We start from the raw sequence: 22150 nt of genomic DNA on the forward strand, positions 1-22150 counted from the left end.
AAGTATGGGCATGATAAGCCAGTAAAGCATTATGGTTGATCGGACTCGGTTGCCTACGCACTGAATATTGAGGCTGATGAACCAAACGACTTCGAAGAAGTTGTTAGAGATGGTCATTGCAAAGATTGGTCGGTGGATATGCATGAAATGGTGCAGGCTCGTGACAAGTTTTGTACTTGGGAATTTGTTTCATTGCCTAAGGGCAAGACGGTTTTGGGTTGTAGAAGGTTCACTATGGAGTTAAGTTCCAACATTGGTTGGAGGTACTCCACAAACGGTGGAGACTCATGCATTGTTGATTGATGCATTTCATAGGCATGGCCCTTCATGGGCGTGATTGCTCTTAGTAAGCATGACTCTCTGTGAAGATAGCCCTTTGTGGGCATGGCCCTTCAGGGCGATTGATGGCGAGTTCAAGATGTGGTTTGAATACTAGTGATTCTTGGTGGATAGTGAATAGTGTTCGACTCGGTTTTATATGTTAAAACCTCACCGAGGTGGAGAATGTTGTTTTTTAGTACTGTTCGTTTTTTGCTGTCAGAGAAGAGGGTGCACACGCACACACAGTACTGGAAGTTGAAGTTGGAAAAGTAGAGGGTGCGCTCGCGCTCTACTATGCCTTGCCCAAGGCGCGCACGCGCCCCACCAAATTCATAGTCTTCGATCGTTTTCGGTTCAGTACAAAAAGGAAAGTTTTTTTTTAAAAAACTTAACCTTTTTTTGTGAGAGAAATCTTTTTCTAAGTGAGAGAGATTGTGAGAGAACTAAACCAAGAAGAAAAGAGAGTGAACATTCTTTGTGAGTGTGAGTGATACATTCTAAGTGGGTGTTGAGTGCTCCTCTTTGTAATCTTGTATATATCTAGTACATCTAATCTATCAAAGGCTCGCCGTGTGAACGTAGCCAAATTGTCGAACCACGTAAAACTTGGTCTTGTATGAGTATGATTTTATCTTCTCTATTTACTTTATATGCTTGTGATATTGAGAAGTGTTGAGATAGTACTTGGAGGGTGTTGAAGTCTTATCTGGAGAGAATGATCAATCATTGTGTAAGGTTTATCTATTTGTAGTGAATAACGTTGTTTCCGCAGTTGTTTTATCCTCAACAGAAGAGGTGCAATATCTATTGTTTTCCTGTGAGTTAAGAGCATCATCAACTTAACGCATTGTTATAATTGGCTGTGATACGTCAGCGTTTTTCAGCGAATAAAATTGCCAAATCAAAGTTAAGTATCAATGCAAAAAATCTGAAAATTTGATTTCGTTTTCTGGACGGCACAACTTGTCCCGTGCAAAACTTTTTTTATTTGGCACGGGTAAACTTGTCCCGTGCCAGTCGAATTCATTTCAATCCAATTCATACAAAGGCCCAACGGTACAAAAGTCCAATGGTACAAAATCGAGAAGTTTTAATTTTTTATTTAAAAAAAAAGGAAAAATGTTGGATGGCAAAACTTGTCCCGCCCCACTCTTGGACGGGACAACTTGTCCCGTGCAAGTCACTTCTATATTTCTGACCTAATTTGGTTTCGGATTTGACAATTGTTAAAATAAAAACGGTGTTTTGATAGCGCGTTGGGGACGAAAATTGTCAATTTTTTTGTCAACTGTCACATTAGAAATCGATTTTAGAAATGCGTTGATGATGATGCTCGATCTCACATATCCTTAGCATTCCACTACAATCGACAGCATAAAAATGGCCATTATAGAACACGATATCATGGTATGAACGATATGGATCTTCTAGGTGTGTCCAAACTTCATCTCCTGAGAAGCGAAGGAAAGTCTACATCCTTCTCCACCAATAGCCATATAACTACACGATAATTGTTGGACAGGGATGTAGGTGGAGTACCCAGAAAGATGGATCCGATGCAAAAGCAACTTTCATTATGGTTTGGCTAAATGGTTGCCATGGAAGAGATATTTGAATCCGGGTTAATGGATTTAAAAGATGGGTTTTGTTATCGATGCTTGTAGTATATAACCAGCCATATGAAGATCCCCAACATCTTGTTCCTTGAGCTTCTGGTAGTTGAATATTGAAAAGAGATTCAGTGGAATGACTATAAAAAATCGCATTCCTTCATAGCTATTAGCATTGGTTATCACGTTGGTCGTTCGCCCTTTTGGAGAGCATCAGCCAAGGAGCAAAACTGTTAAGCCGCTGCAGCTGTCGTTGCTCTCCAACAGATCTCCAGGATTTGCAAACAGCATTAAATCTCACAAAATCTTCAACACAATGTAGACAACGTGCAAAGAGATCAATGATGTGTTCTGGTAATTCGGACCAATTCGCCATAGGCACCAATTTAAGAGAACAGTTCTAGTCTTCCACAAATAAAATAGAAAATCACAGATAGGGCTTATCTCCTCCCACTTTTCGAATACTACTCCGTCTCAAAGAAGAGTTCTTCTTAGAAAGGAAAGTTCTAGTAACGGAAAAAAAAAAACTGTGTACGGCAATGGGCCCTTTGGGATAAATTTAGAAACGCCAAACTATGAGCATCCCCGACTGATAACCGATTGCAAATCATTGATCTCTTTGCACGTTGTTATCGTGATTTCATAAACCTTTATGTTCTCCACCTATTTGAGGATCAAATCCTTTGCCTACATGAATTTTAAAATGTCTTTCGAGGAGCTAAAATGCTACAATAAAAACTTAGTCTGCACTTTTATTAATACTAGAACCCAAGCTCCTTTTTATTTCCTTGAGAAACCTGCATTTGTGTTCCTCAGGTACCAATCGGCCTCAACCCTTCATGTCTAAACCTGCATTTTTTCAGTGTCGTTAGGATTCTTAGACTGCCCCTAGCAGATCTTTCAGTTGCTGCTTCCACTCCACAACATAAACAATGGCATCTTGGAAGTCTACTCATCTTTAAAATATAGTGCAGGAATTTAGAAGTCAGATATATGCTTCAAAGTCGAAAAATGATGATCATGATAATCACCCAGTGGAATTGATGAATACGGCAAAGATTATTAATTTATTACCGTAATCAAGGGAACAAGAGCACTTCGAGCACATAGTCTTTCATTGAGCTTCTTGCTCCTTTCCCTCAGCAGCAGTTAATTTTTTTTGACATGTATGAACTTCCGTCCAAGATATGGTCATTGAAATGCGCTGCCTAGGTTCTCAGCCATCTATAAAATACTTTACATTCTTCAGTCATAGGATATAAATAAGAGTATTGTTGGACTTCGAAGGTGATTTATTTGCGGAATGGCTCACATAATCCAAATCCTTTCTCCTTATAAAATCCTAACAACTTTCCACAGTTTGAAGAAGCAATATTTGCATGACTCTACGCATCACCTAGTATTGTGAGCTAAAAACTCATGTTGCCTACAGAAAGATAAAAAGATCAATTGACATATGTTTAGCTATCTGACAACCGATTTCACATTATCCTCACTTGGACCTGACCGAACACACTATTGAACTCTTGAGGATCCAATTCTTAACAACTGGCAATGGGTGGAGCGGCCCCTGGAAAATCTGTACTAATTGCTAGTCTTTAAACTGCCAGTGTGAGAATAATAATCTCAACACGCCCCATTATGTGTAGCGTGACTTGAGCTAAACTCAAATACTGAAATAACCTGGCTATCACATCCACTTAAATTTGCTATATAAGGACAAGAAGTCAAATATCAAGTCATAACACAGAACATGTTGCATTCTTTTCCAGTAGCAACTACACTAAAAACTAAAAACAGTCAGAGACTGGGATAAAATGGAACAGTTTTCTCTTGTAACCAAACCCTCTCTCATATAACTTATATTTTTTGTGTCACATTCAAAATGGCCATCAGTGATGTATATGCAACTGCGCTCGAATTCAAGGAAGGTTTGAAGTTGAGATGGAAAACGAAGAATTTGTAATGAAAAACACGTCGTTATAATCACCCAAATCATATACGTCAATCTCCTTGCTTTGATAGTTTAAAACTTGAAGACTTCTAAAACATGTTACGTTAGTGTGTTATTATGGTACTCGAGTTTACGTGCATTACCATCAAAAGTGAAAACTCGCGCCACCATCCCCATTTCTAGGCCGACTCATCTACGTGCATTACCATTACTAGTAAAACTAGCGCTATATTAAATATGAAACTAGCAAGCCACATGATAACGTATCTGACTAACACGTTTAATATAATGCAGTCACAACACTAACAGCATGCATTGGGCGAAGACATCTAGTTTTAGCAAGATATACTAACAAACATATCAAGACTATGTTTGATAAGAGTTGTGCGAATTTTGTCACCATTTGCCACTAGCAAATTTGCTATGTGACAATTGCAAATAACTTGCTAACAGGATATCCTCTTAACAAAGAATTCAAGATATTTCATTACGTGGACGCAAATAACAGGGAATCATAAGGTTGCCAAACAAAAGTCATAAATTAGATTAGAATTGAAATACATTAACTCTAAGGAACAAAATATGATGATGTGTATGCCGACATACCTAGAAAAGGTCTTTAAGAGCAAAAGTTGGGCTTTAATCCAGCCTCATCATGTGAAGTTGTGAACATCTCATCGAACCAAAATCATCAGTAGGATCGTCAGGAAGCCTTAACTCCGTGATTTTGTCGATGCACATTTTCAGCAAACGCCCTTTCAACTTGAGCCTAAAACAATGGCGAAGATCAAGATATTCAATGTAGGGACACCCTTTGAGAATTGCTCTCAAACTATCGTTATTCAAAAAGTTTCCAAAGAGATGGAGACGGCGTAACTGAGACATATGTTTCGCAATAAACAATGCCTCCATGTTAAGAGCAGCATTATCCTCTGCAGAATCTTCAAACCAAGGTATTTCTGGTAATCTCCATCAAGGGTGATTCAATCGAAATGATTTCAACTGTGGGCAAGAATGCGCAACAGCTTCAATCGTTTCTTCCAAATAATGAGAAGTGCACAGTTCAATCTCCTCCAACTGAGGATTTTTCCTAACAGCGAATCACAAGATACAAGTCGTAGAGCTCTAAGCGACGATCTAGATTCCTTGATAGCAATTTCCATAAGCTTATTGGTGCCGAAATCCTTTATAGAGAATTCCACCAATTCCCCACAACTTCTACTTAACGCTACCCTTAGCCAATTTTATATAGTCATTATTAAAATAGTCTTGACCACAACGCAAATCAATGCATCTATAGAGTATATAAAAATATGTGAAGCATTACATCTTGAGGTAGTTCAAACCAGTTCCTTTTTTTCTTTCACAACTATTTTCTTCTTGTTCTTTCTCATTATTTTACCATTTCTAATATTCTTCACTTGTTTTAAAGTTCCAGAGTTCATTCTAAAGAAAATAAGAAACTTTGGAAATGCGACAGTTCAATTTATCTTAGGCATCGCTGCCCTATAATAAGTAGACGGCTGGGGGAAAATAACTTGTATATTGGGCCGAGAGGTATGTGGACAAAAGGTTATTTGGTTGGTATTTGAACCATTTCACAACTCTGTCGGGTCATATGCCGATATTAAAATTACTTCCAGCGAAAATATCATATTCTAGGCTAGATATATGGTGAGAATCTCGGGCACTCGAATGAGTCAAACCACCAAATCATAGACCCGACAGATTAAAAGGAGTCTGCAGCTGCATTAAAGATCATATTCTAGGCTAGATATATGGGAGAGGAAGATGGAGAAGGAGGAGTGGAAAAGATGAGGACAAACCAGGAAGATGGAGGAGTGGGAGAGGAAGATGGAGAAGGAGGAGTGGAAAAAAGATGAGGACAGACAGGAGAAACCTGCAGTTGGTTTTGTCCCATGCTTCTCCCAAAAAGACGGATTAGACACTGTCCCATATTGTAAGGTGAGTTCAGAGTTACACTCCATCTATGATATCTCATATCTGTGAAATGCTTTGAAAGTGATCATCGTTATACAAACTATAGTTGCAAAGATTTTAGTATAAAGTTTGAAATTTTAGCGCATATAACAATTACCAAAACAAGTTTGCAGTGCCAAATCAATGCCAATTACTAGGTGGTTGCAAGTAGAAATCACAAAATTGTATAGAGCCTACCCACGCGCGAGTCCCACTTGTGTGAATAGTACAAAGAAGTCCTGGCGCAGTTGGAGTGGCGCCTAGTTGGCTAGTTGTGTGCAAAACTGCAAACCATTCAAAATGTCAAACAAAAATGTCCCGCACCAGTTGAAGTGGCATGCCGTATCCGCAACCTTGGAGGCAGATTTGCAAACAAGTTTGTGAAGAACAAGTTTGCCAGCAACCTTGGTTTTTCAGGGTTTTTTGTCAAATTGGTAGCAAAAGCAGTTGTTTGCCACCACCTAGAGATGCTCTTGTTTCTTTTGATCATCAGATCTTTCTCTGTTGATATGAGAGCCTTCTCATATATTGGTGTTTACGAAAAGGAAAATAAGAAGTAAACAAATGAAAAGAGAAAAACATAAATGTGCTCGATTATAAATCTTATGCTGATTAGGAAGGACTAACTGACTAACTATGTCATAGAATTCATCGGTAAACACCTAGATGAGATTTGTTTTTCCCTCCAGTGACTAAGAGGATTCAGAGCTTGTCGTTTTTCAAATACAAATAGTTCTCCTTATGAATCACTTCTGAATTCTTCAGATTTATATCTCCACCGCCTTAATCTAGTGGAGGGAAAAACACTAGCTGAAATTGCATCTTGTACATGGCATTGTTTCAATTTAGTACTTTCCATGAGGGTTTGTCGAATATGTACAAAATGCAATTTCAGTCACCTTAATCTAGTACCATGCAGCTGAAATTGCATCTTGTACATGGCATTGTTTCATTTTAGTAGTTTCCATGAGGGTTTGTCGAATATGTATAAGATGCAATTTCAGCTGGTACTTTGAATGGCTATGATGCATAGTTATAATATTTCTCTGACATAGTTGAACACATTTCAGCACTTGGGAGTTTCTCTCCTCTGTTGGTGACACCTTCTCAGGATCAGGATCAGGATCAGGCTCAGGTTCAGGTACAGCTCCATCCATTTTGATTAAGCTTATCTCGGTAAATATTTTTCATATCGTTATTATTGCCAAAGTACTTATCACCCTCGTCTGGTTGTACCTCTAGCTCGCCTTCGAGATCTTTCACTTTCCATATCAATTCATTCACAATGTCGATTGCTTTTTTACCTGCCTTTGCAACTCACTTCCCTGTTTTGACGATTGAAAATAATACTTTTTCCCTATTAACTAACTCCTCAAAGTTCACGTCTACTTAAATCAACACAGTTTTGTTTGAATTACATGTTACTTTGTACCGAGCTCATAAAAATGTGAAAAAAATTAACAAAAAAAATACAAACACACGCTGAAACACACAAATAGAATAGAATAGAATAAAACAAGTCCTCCGTTATGTTCTGGATTTTTTATCTACAAAATTTAGTCCCTGGAAAAAATATGGATGGCATAGGGAGCATAATGAAAATGAAAAATACAGAGTTTATTTACGGAAATAGTGATTGGCAGTAGTTTTTGCGCGCTGGAAACAAAATACATGCGTGTCGTTTGAGTAATTGCTTGTATTGGTATTACTTTTAGGCAGTTTTTCTGCTGTATGGTTTGAATCATGCAGAAGATGTGTTCTTCTTGTACCCAATCCCCTATTTAACCGTATTTAACAGACAACTGTAATTGTTGTATCTTGTATACAGTGGTAATAGTACAACCATGTCTCCACTGATTTTGTTTTTTCTCAGTTCTCTTTGCATAACTCTGTTACCAACTACATCGTCATCAGCCACCGTGCTATCTGCTTATGACGTCCTAGGATCATATGGTTTCCCAGTGGGACTCTTACCTCAAGGGATCACTGGGTATGAAATAGACCAAAGTGGGAAGTTTACAGCTTATTTGAAAGGGAGCTGTAATGTACACATTGCAGGTCGCCATCTGAAATATAAGTCTACAATAACAGGCAACATCTCAAATGACAAGCTTACTGATTTAGTAGGTGTCAGTGTCAAGGTTCTCTTGTTTTGGATAGGTATTGACAAAGTTACAGTAACTGGTAATGATCTTTATTTCAAAGTTGGGATTTACAATGCTGATTACTCTACTGATACTTTCAGTTTGTCTCCTACGTGTGGATGATGCGTCCTCAAATTCATGTAGTGTGTAATCTGTATTAGAAAAAGTTCAGTAACAATCTCATTTCACTTGATTTTTAATTTATATTCTGTAACTCCGTATTATGGATTAAACAATAAATTAAACAACATGGTTTGTGTTTTTTGTTACCAACGTATACTTGTATAGTATGTGAAAATAGTTTCTGCCAAAACCATGTTCTGCATTATACATTACTATATAACCTGAGCTCTGGTTTGAATTGTTGGTAAGTGTATATAGATGCTAAACTTACTTGGAATACCAATACGAAAAGTGTGTTTCTAATAGCAAATCATATACGCAATTTGATCAGCATTCCTAAAAGCGTAGGTTCATAATAAAGAGGATATGGCCCGGGTTGCGTCAATTTAAGGTTCCATTTATAACACAAATTGTGCTGCCTCACTAAATTCTGTGCCGTGACACGCCTAAGCACAATTTAACCTGCCCAATACACGTGAACTCTTCGTGTCGAAATATTATAACAGCATTTTGCGAGCACCCTGAGACCAAATTACAGTGTCTCTTTATCAAAAAAAATTACACTGTCTCTAATTCTCTCTCCGTAAAAGCTCACATATACACATGTCACTTTGACCAAAAACCACGTCACTCGGTTTTCTTAACGTGGCAACATATGCCCATGCAACCACAATCCAACTGTATAAATCTTTACATCCCCAGAATAATTTCCTTCAGTTCAAACCATGTCTAACTTGTTGAAGCAAAAATATTCTTGTCAGCCGCCTTCTTGGGAAATCATTCATCTTGTTTCTGAGTATCTTGATCCTAAAGCTTTGGCAAATACATCATGTGTGAACAAAACATGGTCAATTTTAATGTCATCAGATCATCTTTGGAAATCACATTGTTTCGCTCATTACCCTTCACTTTTCAATCTTCATGTCATGCACCCTACCGTTTCTTATCGCAAACTCTACATTCTAGGCCATCTTTCTCCAATGTGCAAACATGTCCGCCCCCAGAAGCCATATATCTCAATGAATGATATTTTCTTTACTATTGATGTACTTGATGGTGATTCTCATATTTTCTCTCTTACAAAAGCTGGAGAAGATATAATGCCCGATTCTAGCGGGCTTTTTCGATTTGATCTTGATGTACATGCTAGTGGCATTTCGATGACGTTTAAGTTGTTAGATGAGTTGAGAGTGAAATGGAGTGTTGTGTTGAAAGATTGGAAAGGGGTTGCTCTGGTTATGGATTCATTGGATTGTAAAGAGAGAGGAAAGAAAGGGACTATTTCTGGAAGTGAGCGGTGGTTTATGGAAGAACTTCCTTTGAAAGGATGTTGCTTTTCGTTGGGGGCGAGCAATATTGTTTCAGAATTAAGGTTGTTTAGCTTGTCTAAAGATAGGAATAAGATGATGAAAGTTGAGAAAGTGACTGTGGGTCTTTTGCGTGAAAATTGTTGGAGGTATTTGAGTGTTGATGATGCTCTTAGATACTTGCAGCGTTTTCTTTTACCTTCTCTTGCGTGAAATATTTTGTGGGAACTTTTGTAGCTTGCCTGTATATTGTTTTGTGTTCTTTTCGGCTTCTTAATTAATGTAAAAGGGCCTTCATTTTGTGTACAGGATAAATGGAAAGCCTGAATCGAAATCTCTCTCTCCCTTTACATGTTTTCTGTAGCGTTGAGGAATGAGAACTGGAATTTGCTCATATGAACGATGCCATCAAGACATTTGAGAATAGGAAGAGGAACTAACTCGTATTTATTTTGCTTGTAATCTGTAATCACAACTCCGGATCCATCTTCTCCGTGTCCTAGATTTTCAAACATTATGTGCCGTACCCCATACGGCCATACCCTCGGCTGGTACTCATTTCCGTGTAAGAATTAGATATGAACTCTCCGAACAACAAACACAGAACATACTGAAGATTCTCAAGAAAACATAGTTGCACTAACTGAATTCAAAAATAATGTCCATGACCATGAACTATTTTGGAAAGAGAATTCGCCAGGAATATGGAAGTAAATTTTGGATAGAATTCATTTATCAACGAGGATATTCACGACAAATTCATACAGAAATTGGCTAGTTAAGAACATGTGCATAGTTTTTCCAATGTTACCACACTCGGCTTTTGGGCTTATGCTCCCTTTCTTGTATTTATCGGATGTCTCAACATTCTGTCAATGCAGAGGAACAAGGGCACAAGGCTCTCGACGTAGGTTGTAATTGTTCCGAAAAAATGTTCTGGAAAACCTTCAACTGGAAATCTCGTTACAGTTTGGTTTTTAATGTCATACACAAGTAGACTACTGTGATCCTCTAGTAGTAGGGCTTTACCATAACTGATAGAGCGTAACGCTACCAAATAACACATTTATTGACAATTTAGGAACGGCAACAATGTTAGCCATTATGGTCCATGACGCCATATTCTTTCATGACCCATAAACGGGCATGAGTGTGATAGTTATTCACAGTACAAAGCTTCTCATCCAACGCTGCAAGGTTAGTGCTGACCAAGCCATCAAGATCATAGTCTTCCCGTCTCACCTCTCTAAATTTTTCAGTCGTGAAGTCAAAAGCAATGAGTGTGTTATAAGATGCAGTTCTTGCTGTGCTACATTGAGTGCTCACCATCCAATGAAGTGAACCGTTAACAAGTACACCTTTCTGTCCATTAGGAACTTCATAGTTGAGGCTTTTGATCCTTCTCCACCGATCATATCTGAGGGAGTATATACAACTCCTTGTACAATAATAGGCACCATTAGTTCTGTAAACAGTCGCGATTCTTATAATCTCGTAATCCTTTGTTGCTACATTGTAACCAAAACCATACATGAAAGTATTGTAGTCTGGATCTGCTAAAACAGGACCGTTATTTGGTAAGATCTTGTATTCTCTAGTAGATGGATTCCATAAACCTAGACGGTTCTGTTTGTCGCCTATGCAAAGTAGTCCATTACAAGAACCCCAATAATCACATGCATCTAATAAATAAGTCTTATTAGTCGTGATCATTGTTGGAGTTATCCCTCACATGAGGAGAGAAACTGGAGGTGTTCTCGAGGGCGTGGTCGGTGCGCACAAGTCGAGGACCTCGCCAGCTCGATAGCGCGCGACTTCGCTTCGAGTTCGATAACATAGAGGCGACCAGCTCAAAGTGGCCAGCAGCTTCAACTTCCAGTCTTGGTAGCGACTTCGCTCGAGTGGCGCCCAGCGCTTTCAGTCTATTTTTTCGTGGGCTTTGCTTCGATACCGAATTTGGTTTTGGAGATAAAACCAAAAATCAAGGTTTTGGAAAAACCTAAGCTATGAGAACCAAACAAAGTCGGAAGGATTGGAATCGGACTAAAACAAAAGATAACCTTCTTTACGGAGATACAACCACTGTAAAGAGATAAAGTGATCTAGTAAGGTGAGAGGCGTAAAGGAGAGATTGTAATCTTCCTTCCCATTTTATTAAAAGGGCTCTTGTGGAAGTAGGCATCATTGGCGAACCGCGGTAAATCTTTGTGTTGTGGTTTGTTGTTTAAGCTGCTTTACATTATTATTTGTTGTTGATAGTTGTTTAGCGAGTTGGGCATGTTAGTATAGGTAGTTTGTGATATTTGAGATTTATCTAGAGTTGAAGTGTGTTCATACAAGTTACTCGTGTAGTGGGGAACCGATTGGTATTGGTGTAATCCCGACAAGTGGTATCGAGCCTTGGTTAGAATAGCCTAGGGTGTTATCGAATCTTTGTCGAGGAAGGTGTTTGTGAAATTCACGAGAGAAGATTTGAGGTTAAATAACTTGTAGAGATGGACCATTAAAGTGAACACTTTCGTATGATGAGTCGAATAGGAAGAACTACACCATCTGGAAAGCCAAGATGGAAGACTTGCTATCTTGCAAAGGACTTGGCACTTCCATTGAGAATGAGGGAGTAAAACCCGGAAAAGGCGATGAAATTTGAGTGGAAAAAGCTTGTGAGAAAAGCTATTGGGTACATTCGACAATGGATAGGCGGCGGTGTCTTTCACCATGTGGCCCAGAGGACTACTGACCCCGATCTATGGAAGAAACTTCGAAGACCTTTATGAGAGGAAGTCGGGTGGAAACAAAGTGCTAGTCGTTAAGAAGTTTGCGGAACCACGAAGTACCAAGAAGGTTCTTCAATGCGAGCATCTTAATGAAGTCTGAGAATATCATCAATCGGATGCATTTGATGAAGATCAATTTGGGAGGCGAAGTTGAGGCTTTGTTTCTATTAGGCTCTCTACCCGAAAGTTGGGAGACATTAGCGTTTCTCTACATGGAGCGACCAAGGATGGAATTGTTACCATGGAGATGGCTACCGTCTTTGTTGAATGAGGAGACTAGAAGGAGTGGAAGAAGCGGCTCTTCTAACTTTCGGAGGTCCTTTTCCGCGAGAGAAAGCGGGGGAGAGGTGAAGCGAGAAAACCATCTCGTTCTAGAGGTGATGGCGAAGTAAATCTAGGGGTGAAGCTAGAACTCACAAAGAGAGAGAGGCAATGTTACTATTGTGCCACCAAAGGCCCGCCGGATATGAGTCGCGAGAACGAAGAGGGATGAGAAGAATAAGCGTGTACATGAAGACATGGTGCGGAGGAGCGAAAACCAGGCGAGGAGATACTACCGCACTAGTCGATGACCTAGTGGGAATTGTGTCGGTTGTGGTGTGTCTTTGTCGAGTACCTCATGTCGGGATCTGAGTGGGTGATAGATCTGGGGAGCATCTATCCGTCACACGCCGCGGGGATTCTTCACTACTACGGTTGTGGTGAATATGGTGAAGTGAGGATGGAGTAACGATGGCGTCTCGAAGATTATAGGCATTGGAGATGTTCATATAGAAACCAATGTCGGCTACACCTTGACACTTCAAGGATGTAAGACATGTCCACGACATACGGTTAAGCCTAATTTTTTGGGAAATTAGATGATGATGGCTTTGTAAACTTCGTTTAGTAGCGGGGTATAAGCTGGCGAGAGGTTCCATTGTAGCGGCCGGAGGAAAGAAAACTTGCTCTCTTTACAAAACCACAGGCTAGTTTGTGTAAAAGCGAAGCGAATCTGTGAAGAAACTTCATCATACGAGCGTGGCCAAAGGCGTGTCACATGGGCATAAAAGGGATGGAAGTTCTTGCTAAGCAAAGGCCATGCCGGACATTAAAGGTACACATTTAAATACATGTACTCATTGTTTGGTAGGAAAGCAACCACAGGGGTGTCTTTCAAAGATTCCGTCTCCCTGAAAAGGACAACGTCCTTGAACTAGTGCCCTGGACTTATGTGGTCTATGAGTGAAGTCCACCGGGGAGCCGTACTTCTTGACATTCATTGATGATCGTCAAAGAAAGATATGGGCCTATAGTCGAAGACCAAGGATGAAGTACTTGGCGTGTTTGAAATTCCACGGCATGGTGGAAAGAAGCTGGGAAGTTGTTGAAGTGTATTAAGCTCGGATAATGGGGGTGAGTACATTGGGCCATTTGAAGAGTATTGCGAGTCATGGGATTCGTCATGAAGCGGGACCGTTCCCAAGACACATATGAGAATGGAATAGCGAGAGAATGAACCGTACCATTGTAGAGAGGATAAGATGCATGCTATCTCACTCTAAAAGCTACCTAGAAGCTCTTGGGTAGAAGCAATGCGTCTGACCCGTGCATGTGATCAACTTTGTCACCGGCAAAGCCCACGAATAGTGATTATCGAGAGAGTATGGTCGGCGAGAGATGTTGATTATGGATACTTGAGGGTATTTGGGTGCGGGGCATTTTGTGCATATTCGAAGGATGAGAGATTCAAGCTTGATGACAAAGCCAAGCGGTGCATTTTTACGGGTTATGGAGATGAAAAGTTTGGTTACAAACTCATGATCCGATTAACAAGAAGGTAATCGAAGTCGAGATGTTGTGTTCTGGAAGACCAAACCATAGCGGACTTTGAGGAGGGTGAAGCTACAAGCTTTCACGATGATCTTGTTGATTGAGAACCCCCGAAGTTCCTCTTGTGGAGCGTCACGAGAAGGCATTGAGAATCTGAGAGAACCATGAGTTTGAAGCTCATGATGAGAATCTATTGCTCATGATGGGATAGAACCTATTGGTATAGAAGATGCGAGATGAGATGCATGAACCACCACGAGCAAGCGAAGTGCAACCTCACGAGGCACCCGGATAGATGGGGCAAGGAGGAGGCGGCGGAGAGAGGAGACAAAAGCTTCAACGGGTATCCACCACATGCGTGCGTCTTTACTATCGGATGGTGGAGAACCTATGTACTATCAAGAGGCACTTGAAGGTACGGACAAAGAAAAGTGGTTGAAGGCCATGCATGGCGAGATGGATTCTTTGCATAAGAATCACACTTATGAGTTAGTTGAAACCCCGGGGAGAAAAGTTCTCAAGAATAAGTGGATATACAAAGTCAAGCATGAGGGGAGAACAATCCACCACCAAGGCACAAAGCTTCGCCTTGTTGTGAAGGGATTCGGTCAAAGGAAAGGGATTGACTTTGATGAGATTTTCTCTCTGTAGTGAAGATGACTTCTATCAGGGTGGTATTGGGTATGGCGCAAAGTATGAACCTAGAGGTTGAGCGACTAGATGTTAAGGCGGCTTTTCTTCATGGAGACCTTGAAGAAGATGTCTACATGGACCCGACCGAGGAGGGTTTGAGGTCAAAGGCAAGGAGCACCTAGTATGCAAGGTGATAAAGAGCTTGTATGGGTTGAAAGCAAGCAGAGAGGCGATGGTACATAAAGTTTGACTCCTTTATGGTGAAGCAAGGATACAAAAGTCTGCTTCCGATCATTGTGCGTTTGTTGAGAGATTTCGGATGGGGATTTCATTGTGCTTTATTCTTTGTATGTGGATGATATGTTGATAGTTGGCCCAAACATCAACAAGATATCAAAATTTGAAGAAAGACTTGAGTAAGTCCTTTGAGATGAAGGATTTGGGTCAAGCAAAGCAGATACTTGGGATCACGGATCACTTCGTGTGAGAAAGAGTGGAAAGTTGTGGCTTTCTCGAAAGCTACATTGAGAAAGGTGTTGAAGAGATTCAACATGGATCAAAACCCGATCGGTTAATCCGCTTGGTGGCGGTTCGCATGACCAAAAGATGTGTCCTAAGGGTGAGCATGGCGAGTCGGATGGAAAAAGATTCCTTATGCATCCGCGATGGGGGTTTGATGTATGCCATGGTGTGTACTAGGCCGGATATTGCTTTTCGCCGTTGGGGTGGTAAGCGATTTACATCAAATCGGGTAAAGAACATTGGGAAGGTGTTAAGTGGATATTGAGATATCTCAAAGGCACTTCAAATCATGTTTGTGCTTTGGTGGAAGTAAGCCCTTACTTGAAGGCTACAGCGATGTCACGGACATGGCGGTGATGTTGACTTCGATGAAGTCCACCTCCGGTTATCGGTTACTTTTGCGGGGAGGCGGTTTCTTGGCAATCTAAGTTGCAAAAGTGTGTTGCCCTCTCCCCTTCTGAAGAGTATATTGCAGCCAGCGAGTGTTGCAAAGAGTTGCTATGGATGAAGAGGTTCTTGACGAACTAGGGCTAAAGCGAAAGCGGTTTGTAGTTATATGCGGTCGAGGCGCCATCAGCTTGAGCAGAATCGAGTTTTCATTCTAGATCAAGCACATACCGTGCGTTATCATTGGATTAGAAGTACTTTCGAAGACAAGCATTTGTGTATCGAGAAGATCCATCCGACAAGAGCGGGTCGGATATGATGACCAAAGTCTTTACGAAAGGTAAGTTTGATGTTTGTTGTGCTATTGCGGAATGGCGGACACTCCTCCTCTGATTGATTTGGCAATTGCATGGAGGTATCCCCTATTTGCGGGAGGGAGATTATTGGAGTTATCCCTCACATGAGGAGAGTTTGGAGGGCAGAAGGGCAAATTCGGCATCGCGAAGCGAGCGGCGCCCGCTTCGGATAGAAGCGACGACTCAGCTTCGAGTTCGATAACATAGAGGCGACCAGCTCAAAGAAAAAGCGCCAGCTCAACTTCAGTCTTGGTAGCGACTTCGCGCTTCGAGTGGCGCGCCAGCGCTTCGGTCTATTTTTCGTGGGCTTTGCTTCACGATTACCCGAATTTGGTTTTGGAGATAAAACCAAAAATCAAGGTTTTGGAAAACCTAACTATGAGAACCAAACAAAGTCGGAAGGATTGGAATCGGACTAAAACAAAAGAGATAACCTTCTGAGATACAACCACGTAAAGAGATAAAGTGATCTAGTAAGGTGAGATTTGTAAAGGAGATTGTAATCTTCCTTCCCATTTTATTAAGAAGCTGGCTCTTGTGGAAGTAGGCATCATTGGCCGAACCACGGTAAATCTTTGTGTTGTGGTTTGTTGTTTAACTGCTTTACATTATTATTTGTTGTTGATAGTTGTTTAGCGAGTTGGGCATGTTAGTATAGGTAGTTTGTGATATTTGAGATTTATCTAGAGTTGAAGTGTGTTCATACAAGTTATCTGTGTAGTGGGGAACCGATTGGTATTGGTGTAATCCCCAACAATCATGACCTTGAGGCTCTTTACGTTTTTCTTTGATTGATTAAGGTGTTCCTCGACGAAGTGTGGGTTGGTGAGTAACCGATGTTTGAGTTATCCTCACATGAGGAGAGAAAGAAATTCAGTTTGCGTGAAAAAGGTTGAGCGTGCGCGCTCAGTCTTGCCTAAGGCGCGACTCCGTGCCCCATGCCGTGAACAACTTCCAGTAATTTAAGGGCGAGCGTGTTCGACATTTGCCTTGCCGAGAGCGCGCCCATGCCTATTTTCGGCAGAATTCTATTTTTGTGAAATCGCGAGTTTGCAATATATGTTGGGGTTTTTGGCAAAACCTAACACGCAGATGCAACACAAACCAAGGCAACACAAGAGAGAGAAAACCCAATCTTGAAAGCAATCAAGATTGAGAGATAACCTTTACAGAGAGACAAGCCTGTAAAGAGAGAGGAGTGATCTAGTAAGGTGAGAGACTGAAAAGAGTGATTGTAATCTTCCTTTCCACTTTATAAAATGATTAGCTCTTGTGGAAGTAAGCATCATTGGCCGAACCACGGTATATCTTTGTGTTGTGGTATGTTTGTTCTACTTCTTACATTATTATTTGTTGTTAATAGTTGTTTAAGGAGTTAGGCATGTTAGCTAGGTTGTAGTTGATATTTAGATTGTTGTCTGGAGATTGTTGTTGGTCCTAGAACAAGTTATCTGTGTAGTGAGGATCGATTGGTATCGGTATTAACCCCAACAAGTGGTATCAGAGCCAGGTTAGATTAACCTAGGGTGTTATCCAAATCTAGCCCAGAAGGTGTTTGAACAAATTCTTAAGAGGAGGTTTGAGTTGAAAATAACTTGTAGAGATGGACCATTTCGTGAACACTCACATGACGAGTCTGAATAGGAAGAACTACACCATTTGGAAAGCCAAGATGGAAGACTTGCTCTACTGCAAGGACTTGGCACAACCCATTGAAAATGGAGGAGAAAAATCAAAATCGGTTGTTGCAGCTGAGTGGAGCAAACTTGACAGAAAAGCAATTGGGTACATTCGACAGTGGATTGACGACAGTGTCTTTCACCATGTATCCCAAGAGACTACAACTTTTGGCTTGTGGAAGAAACTCGAAGACCTCTATGAGAGAAAGTCGGGCGAAAACAAAGTGATGCTCGTTAAGAAGTTTGCCAACACAAAGTACCAAGAAAGTTCTTCAATGCATGAGCATCTTAATGAAGTGCAAAATACCATCAATCACTTACATTTGATGAAGATTAATATAGGAGACGAAGTTGAGGCTTTGTTTCTATTAAACTCTCTACCCAAAAGTTGGGAGACGTTAACAATTTCTCTATATGGATTAGCTAAGGATGGAATCATTTCTATGGAGATGGCTACCGCCACTACGTCAAAACAGAGGATTTAGGACACGCATGGCGCCCCAGAATAGGACGTCTTCTAACTGTATAAAACTAAACCATGGTTAATTCCTGGCATTAGACAGCTTATATCAGTCTATTCATATTAAAATCGGTCTTCGAAAATGCGCTTCCATCTTCAGCATGTTGTCGAGTTACTCCCCTCTCCTTTTAGCGCCTAGACCATTCCCCCCCCCCCCCAAAAAAAATTGACCCAATTTGTTTTCCCTCTTAAAATTTCAGGTTCCCAACAAATACCAATCTCTCACTCCGTCTTTCTCTCACTACGACGTTTCTGCGAAAAGAAGGTAACCACTTCTTTCTTTCTTTCTTTTTTTCCACTGAAATTGGTTTCGCACTTAAATCCCCAAATTCAACATCACAACATTCACGAAATTAAGCTACACTCTCGATATCCAACAAACTAAAAATAAAGGGAGAATCCATTCTTTTCTTTTCCCAGCCGTACTACGACTTGCCAACAAAGAGATCCTCACATAGGTAATTCCTTCACTCGGTAGCCACTGGCATCACGCTATGCAAAAAGGCCCAACAACAATCCTTTCGAAAAGGAGGAGGAAGAAGTCTTGAGTGAGAAAACATACCCGGGGGATTAGTGTCTTTCTTCTGTTTTGCCTCTTCTCGATGGGGTTTGCGTGTTATTCACTTTTTGCTTGTTCTTCACTAACGAGTTTGTGATGTTTTGATTTAATAGGTTAGTCTCCTGTTGGAATTTTTCTTCAAGTAAAGGCTGAATTTTTCTCACTGCTTCTCCAAGACAAGGTATAAAATGGTTTAACTTTACTTATTCTTTGTTTCTAAGATTTAACTTTAGAACTAGGAAGTGTTACCTGTCGAAAATGGCTCTGACATCCATGTTAAGTCTGGAACAATCATTGTGAAGCTTTTAAGTGGAAACATAGGAAGTCCAACATTGTGAAGATTTGAAACAATCCTGTCAAGCTTATGTCAGAGCTGTTTTTAGTGACAAGCTTTTAAGTGGCTCTGACTTAACATTTTGGAACAATCCTGTTTCAAAAGATTTAACAAATGATTGTTCTCTACCTCTTCCCCATACGTTGTGAAGATGGGATACCAGAATTTTAAGTGGAATAGGGAAAGGAGTTGAAACCCATGTTAAGAAACTTGAAATTGAGATTAGGGGCTTTCAAAAACTGATTGTTACTTGTACACTTGGGCTTAAGAAGCTTGGCATTCCTTGCAAACATAGAAAATTAATATTGAAGTACATCCACAATTAAATATTAAGATGATTGCATGCCTGCAATGCTAGCTTAGCGTATGGCTGTTGTTGTTTCATGCATGATCAAGTAGTATTTGGGGCTTGATGATAACTAAATTATGTATCTCGTAGCTTTTGCACAAAGTGAATTTGGCTTGAAAATTGTAGCTTACTGAGCATCATGAAGCTGCTTACAATATTCTAGCTTTAATTAGGTTGTTCTCTCTATCACATTTTTTTGTGTGATAAGTAGTGTTTGATTGTGAAGAGGTAAATTTAGCTAACGTACTTGCGTGGTTCGTATAAATTTAATCATCTTCCTGCAATCCATATTTATCTAGTTTCTGTTCTAACTTGCAAGAGTAGTTTTTATGCATGATTGACATTATTATAGTGATCATGTGTTACTATTCTGGTTTTATTTAATACAACCAGAACTGAATGTCATGTACCCTGTAGGGAAAACAAAACAAAAAACGAAAAAAAATAAAAGATTGGAGGCTAGAACTTAATATTCTGTACAAAAAATGAACTATACATTCTAGTTTCCGTAGAAACAAATATATTTGTTCCTAAAGAAATTTGTTCTCCTACTCCACAATAGACATGTTATCCATGAGGGGAAATCTTTAAGAAAGTGTATGTCCAATGATTCGTGAAGTTGTAAACCTACTTCTGTTCTATGTTCTCTGTTTCTGTTTATGTTATCTGTATATATGGGGTTTTGCTTGTTTTTCTTATTTGAAATTTCAAAGCTTGAAACTTTTATTTTTGTTATGGGGTTTGCTTGTTTTTCTTATTTGAGTTTTCAAAGCTTGAAACTTTTATTTTTAGTTTTCAGTTTAACAAGTTTGTGTTGTTTTGATTTAATAGGTTCTTCTTCAGTTGGAATTTTCTTCAAGGAAAGGTTGAATTTTTCTCACTGCTTCTCCAAGATAGGGTATAAAATGGTTTAACTTTATTTATCATTTGTTTGTCATTTGTTGTGTTTCTCTTGTTATTTTATGTTATTATGTCGTTGGTATTATTGTTTTTATCCGATGGTATAAGTATAAGTATAGTTATGAGTTGTATTTTTTTTTGTCGGTCTTTAAGAACATCAAGTGCATGGTCGATTAAGTTAGCTATTTTTCATTGTTTGGATATTCAACCTCTACTGATTTACAAAATATATCTACAAATTTTAGTTTGAGTTGGACTAGTTTATTTCAAACTTTATATTTTCAAATAACCTGATTTCTTGTTTGTAAATGATATGACTTCTTTGGCATTAATTGGTCTTGGCCATAGAGAATAAGGAAGTTGTTATTAACATGAAATAACCAAGTGCCCTACATATATATAAATATTAGTATGTTGCATTGTTACTGTAATTGTTCCAATCTTGAGAAAACCATTTAGACTTGGTAGGTGAGTTGTTGGGGGCTAAGTGTGTTAGGAGGCAGAAAGGAATTTGAGTACCACTTTCTATGATATATACCTTTCCTAGGTTTCAAGTCAAATACTCTTTTTGAAATCATACTAATATTATATATGTTGATGTATTTATCTAGAAAATGTCTTCAATGCTTCCAAACAAGAACTGGATGAAAGCACCGACTTCGTCTACTGAATACCTTCGAGGTGTTAAATCATTCATCCAGTTCACAAAAGAGAAATTAGGAAAGGAACTTGACTGGTATTGTTGTCCTTGTGCTAATTGTCGTAATTTAGGGGGGAAGTCAACAGCAAAAGATATTGCTAAGCATCTTATCTGTGATGGTATAGACGAGACATATACATCATGGATACGTCATGGAGAGTTAGTCATCTTCCAGAAGTAGTAACTATGTTGAAGCTCCCACTAGTTCTTCTACTAGGGGTCCTGAAAATATGTGCCAAGGATGGAAGAGATGGTCAATGACACATTTGGGCGAAGTCATCCTGTTGACTTAGATGCATGTCTTAACGAAGTTGATAATGGAGATTCACCCAATGCCATACCGCAGGATGTTTAATACGACAAGTTGATGGAGGATGCTTTAAAACCAATATATCCATCATGTCGGGGTGAAGATTCGAAATTATCGATGACGATTGAGTTGTTGAGCATGAAGGCTAGACACAAGTGGTCTAATAGTAGGTTCACATAGTTGTTGCAATTCCTTAAAAAGACTTTACCATAAGAGAATACACTACCTGAGAAGACCTATGCTGCTAAGAACTTGATCAAACCTCTTCGCATGAAGTGCGAAATTATTGATGCATACCCAAATGATTGTATTATATACTGGGGTGACAAATATAAGGATTTGATTAGTTGTCCCACTTGTGGTGAAAACAGATGGAAATCGGTGAACCCGTTAAAACCAAAGGCTAAGATTAAACCATGGAAGAAGCCAAGGTATTTTCCTTTGGCTAAGAGATTGCAAAAGATGTATAGCATACCATGGATTGCAGAGAATATGAAATGGCATGCAAATGTAGTTTCTGACCAACACTATATGCGTCATCCTGTTGATTCTTCCATGTGGAACTCAATTAATCTTAAATAGCCTGAGTTTGCAGCGGAGCCACGTAATGTTAGATTAGGGATTGCAACAGATGGATTTAATCCATTTGGGAACAAAAATAGCATTTATATTTGCTGGCCTGTTATGATTACTCCATACAATCTGCCTCCATCATTGTGCATGCGGAAAGAGTTTACTATGTTGACACTTCTAATTCCTAGTCCAAGTAGCCTAGGGGATAACATCGACATCTTCTTGCAGCCTTTAATCGAAGAGCTAAAACAGTTATGGGGTGCTGGAGTTGAATCATATGACTCCCATGCTAAAGAGACA

At 39.6% G+C, this 22150-nt stretch overlaps 2 protein-coding genes and 1 long non-coding RNA gene across 3 annotated transcripts; 2 read left to right on the forward strand and 1 right to left on the reverse strand.

Moving 5' to 3' along the window:
* The first annotated feature begins 5825 nt into the window (after positions 1-5825).
* LOC147512185 (uncharacterized) lies at positions 5826-7890 on the forward strand. The gene is made up of 3 exons (XR_015217146.1): positions 5826-5850; positions 6936-7006; positions 7739-7890. It is a non-coding gene; the product is annotated as an uncharacterized LOC147512185 (long non-coding RNA).
* Positions 7891-8853: 963 nt separating this feature from the next.
* LOC147512186 (putative F-box protein At5g04010) lies at positions 8854-9773 on the forward strand. The gene has a single exon (XM_086599451.1). It carries the CDS (start codon positions 8858-8860, stop codon positions 9650-9652), a length of 795 nt encoding a protein of 264 aa, XP_086455577.1. The 5' UTR covers positions 8854-8857; the 3' UTR covers positions 9653-9773.
* A 761-nt stretch (positions 9774-10534) lies between these two features.
* LOC147512187 (F-box/kelch-repeat protein At3g06240-like) lies at positions 10535-11152 on the reverse strand. Its single transcript, XM_086598676.1, has one exon. The coding sequence runs from the start codon at positions 11150-11152 to the stop codon at positions 10535-10537; it is 618 nt and encodes a 205-aa protein (XP_086454802.1).
* Positions 11153-22150: the final 10998 nt, after the last annotated feature.

This window comes from Coptis chinensis, chromosome 3, assembly GCF_015680905.1.
Source record: "Coptis chinensis isolate HL-2020 chromosome 3, ASM1568090v1, whole genome shotgun sequence".
Taxonomy (NCBI): Eukaryota; Viridiplantae; Streptophyta; class Magnoliopsida; order Ranunculales; family Ranunculaceae; genus Coptis; species Coptis chinensis.

What these genes read in the sequence shown, in the direction of transcription:
- LOC147512186 (XM_086599451.1), top strand. Translation starts at nt 8,858, where the DNA reads ATGTCTAACTTGTTGAAGCAAAAATATTCTTGTCAGCCGCCTTCTTGG.
- LOC147512187 (XM_086598676.1), bottom strand. Translation starts at nt 11,152, where the DNA reads ATGATCACGACTAATAAGACTTATTTATTAGATGCATGTGATTATTGG.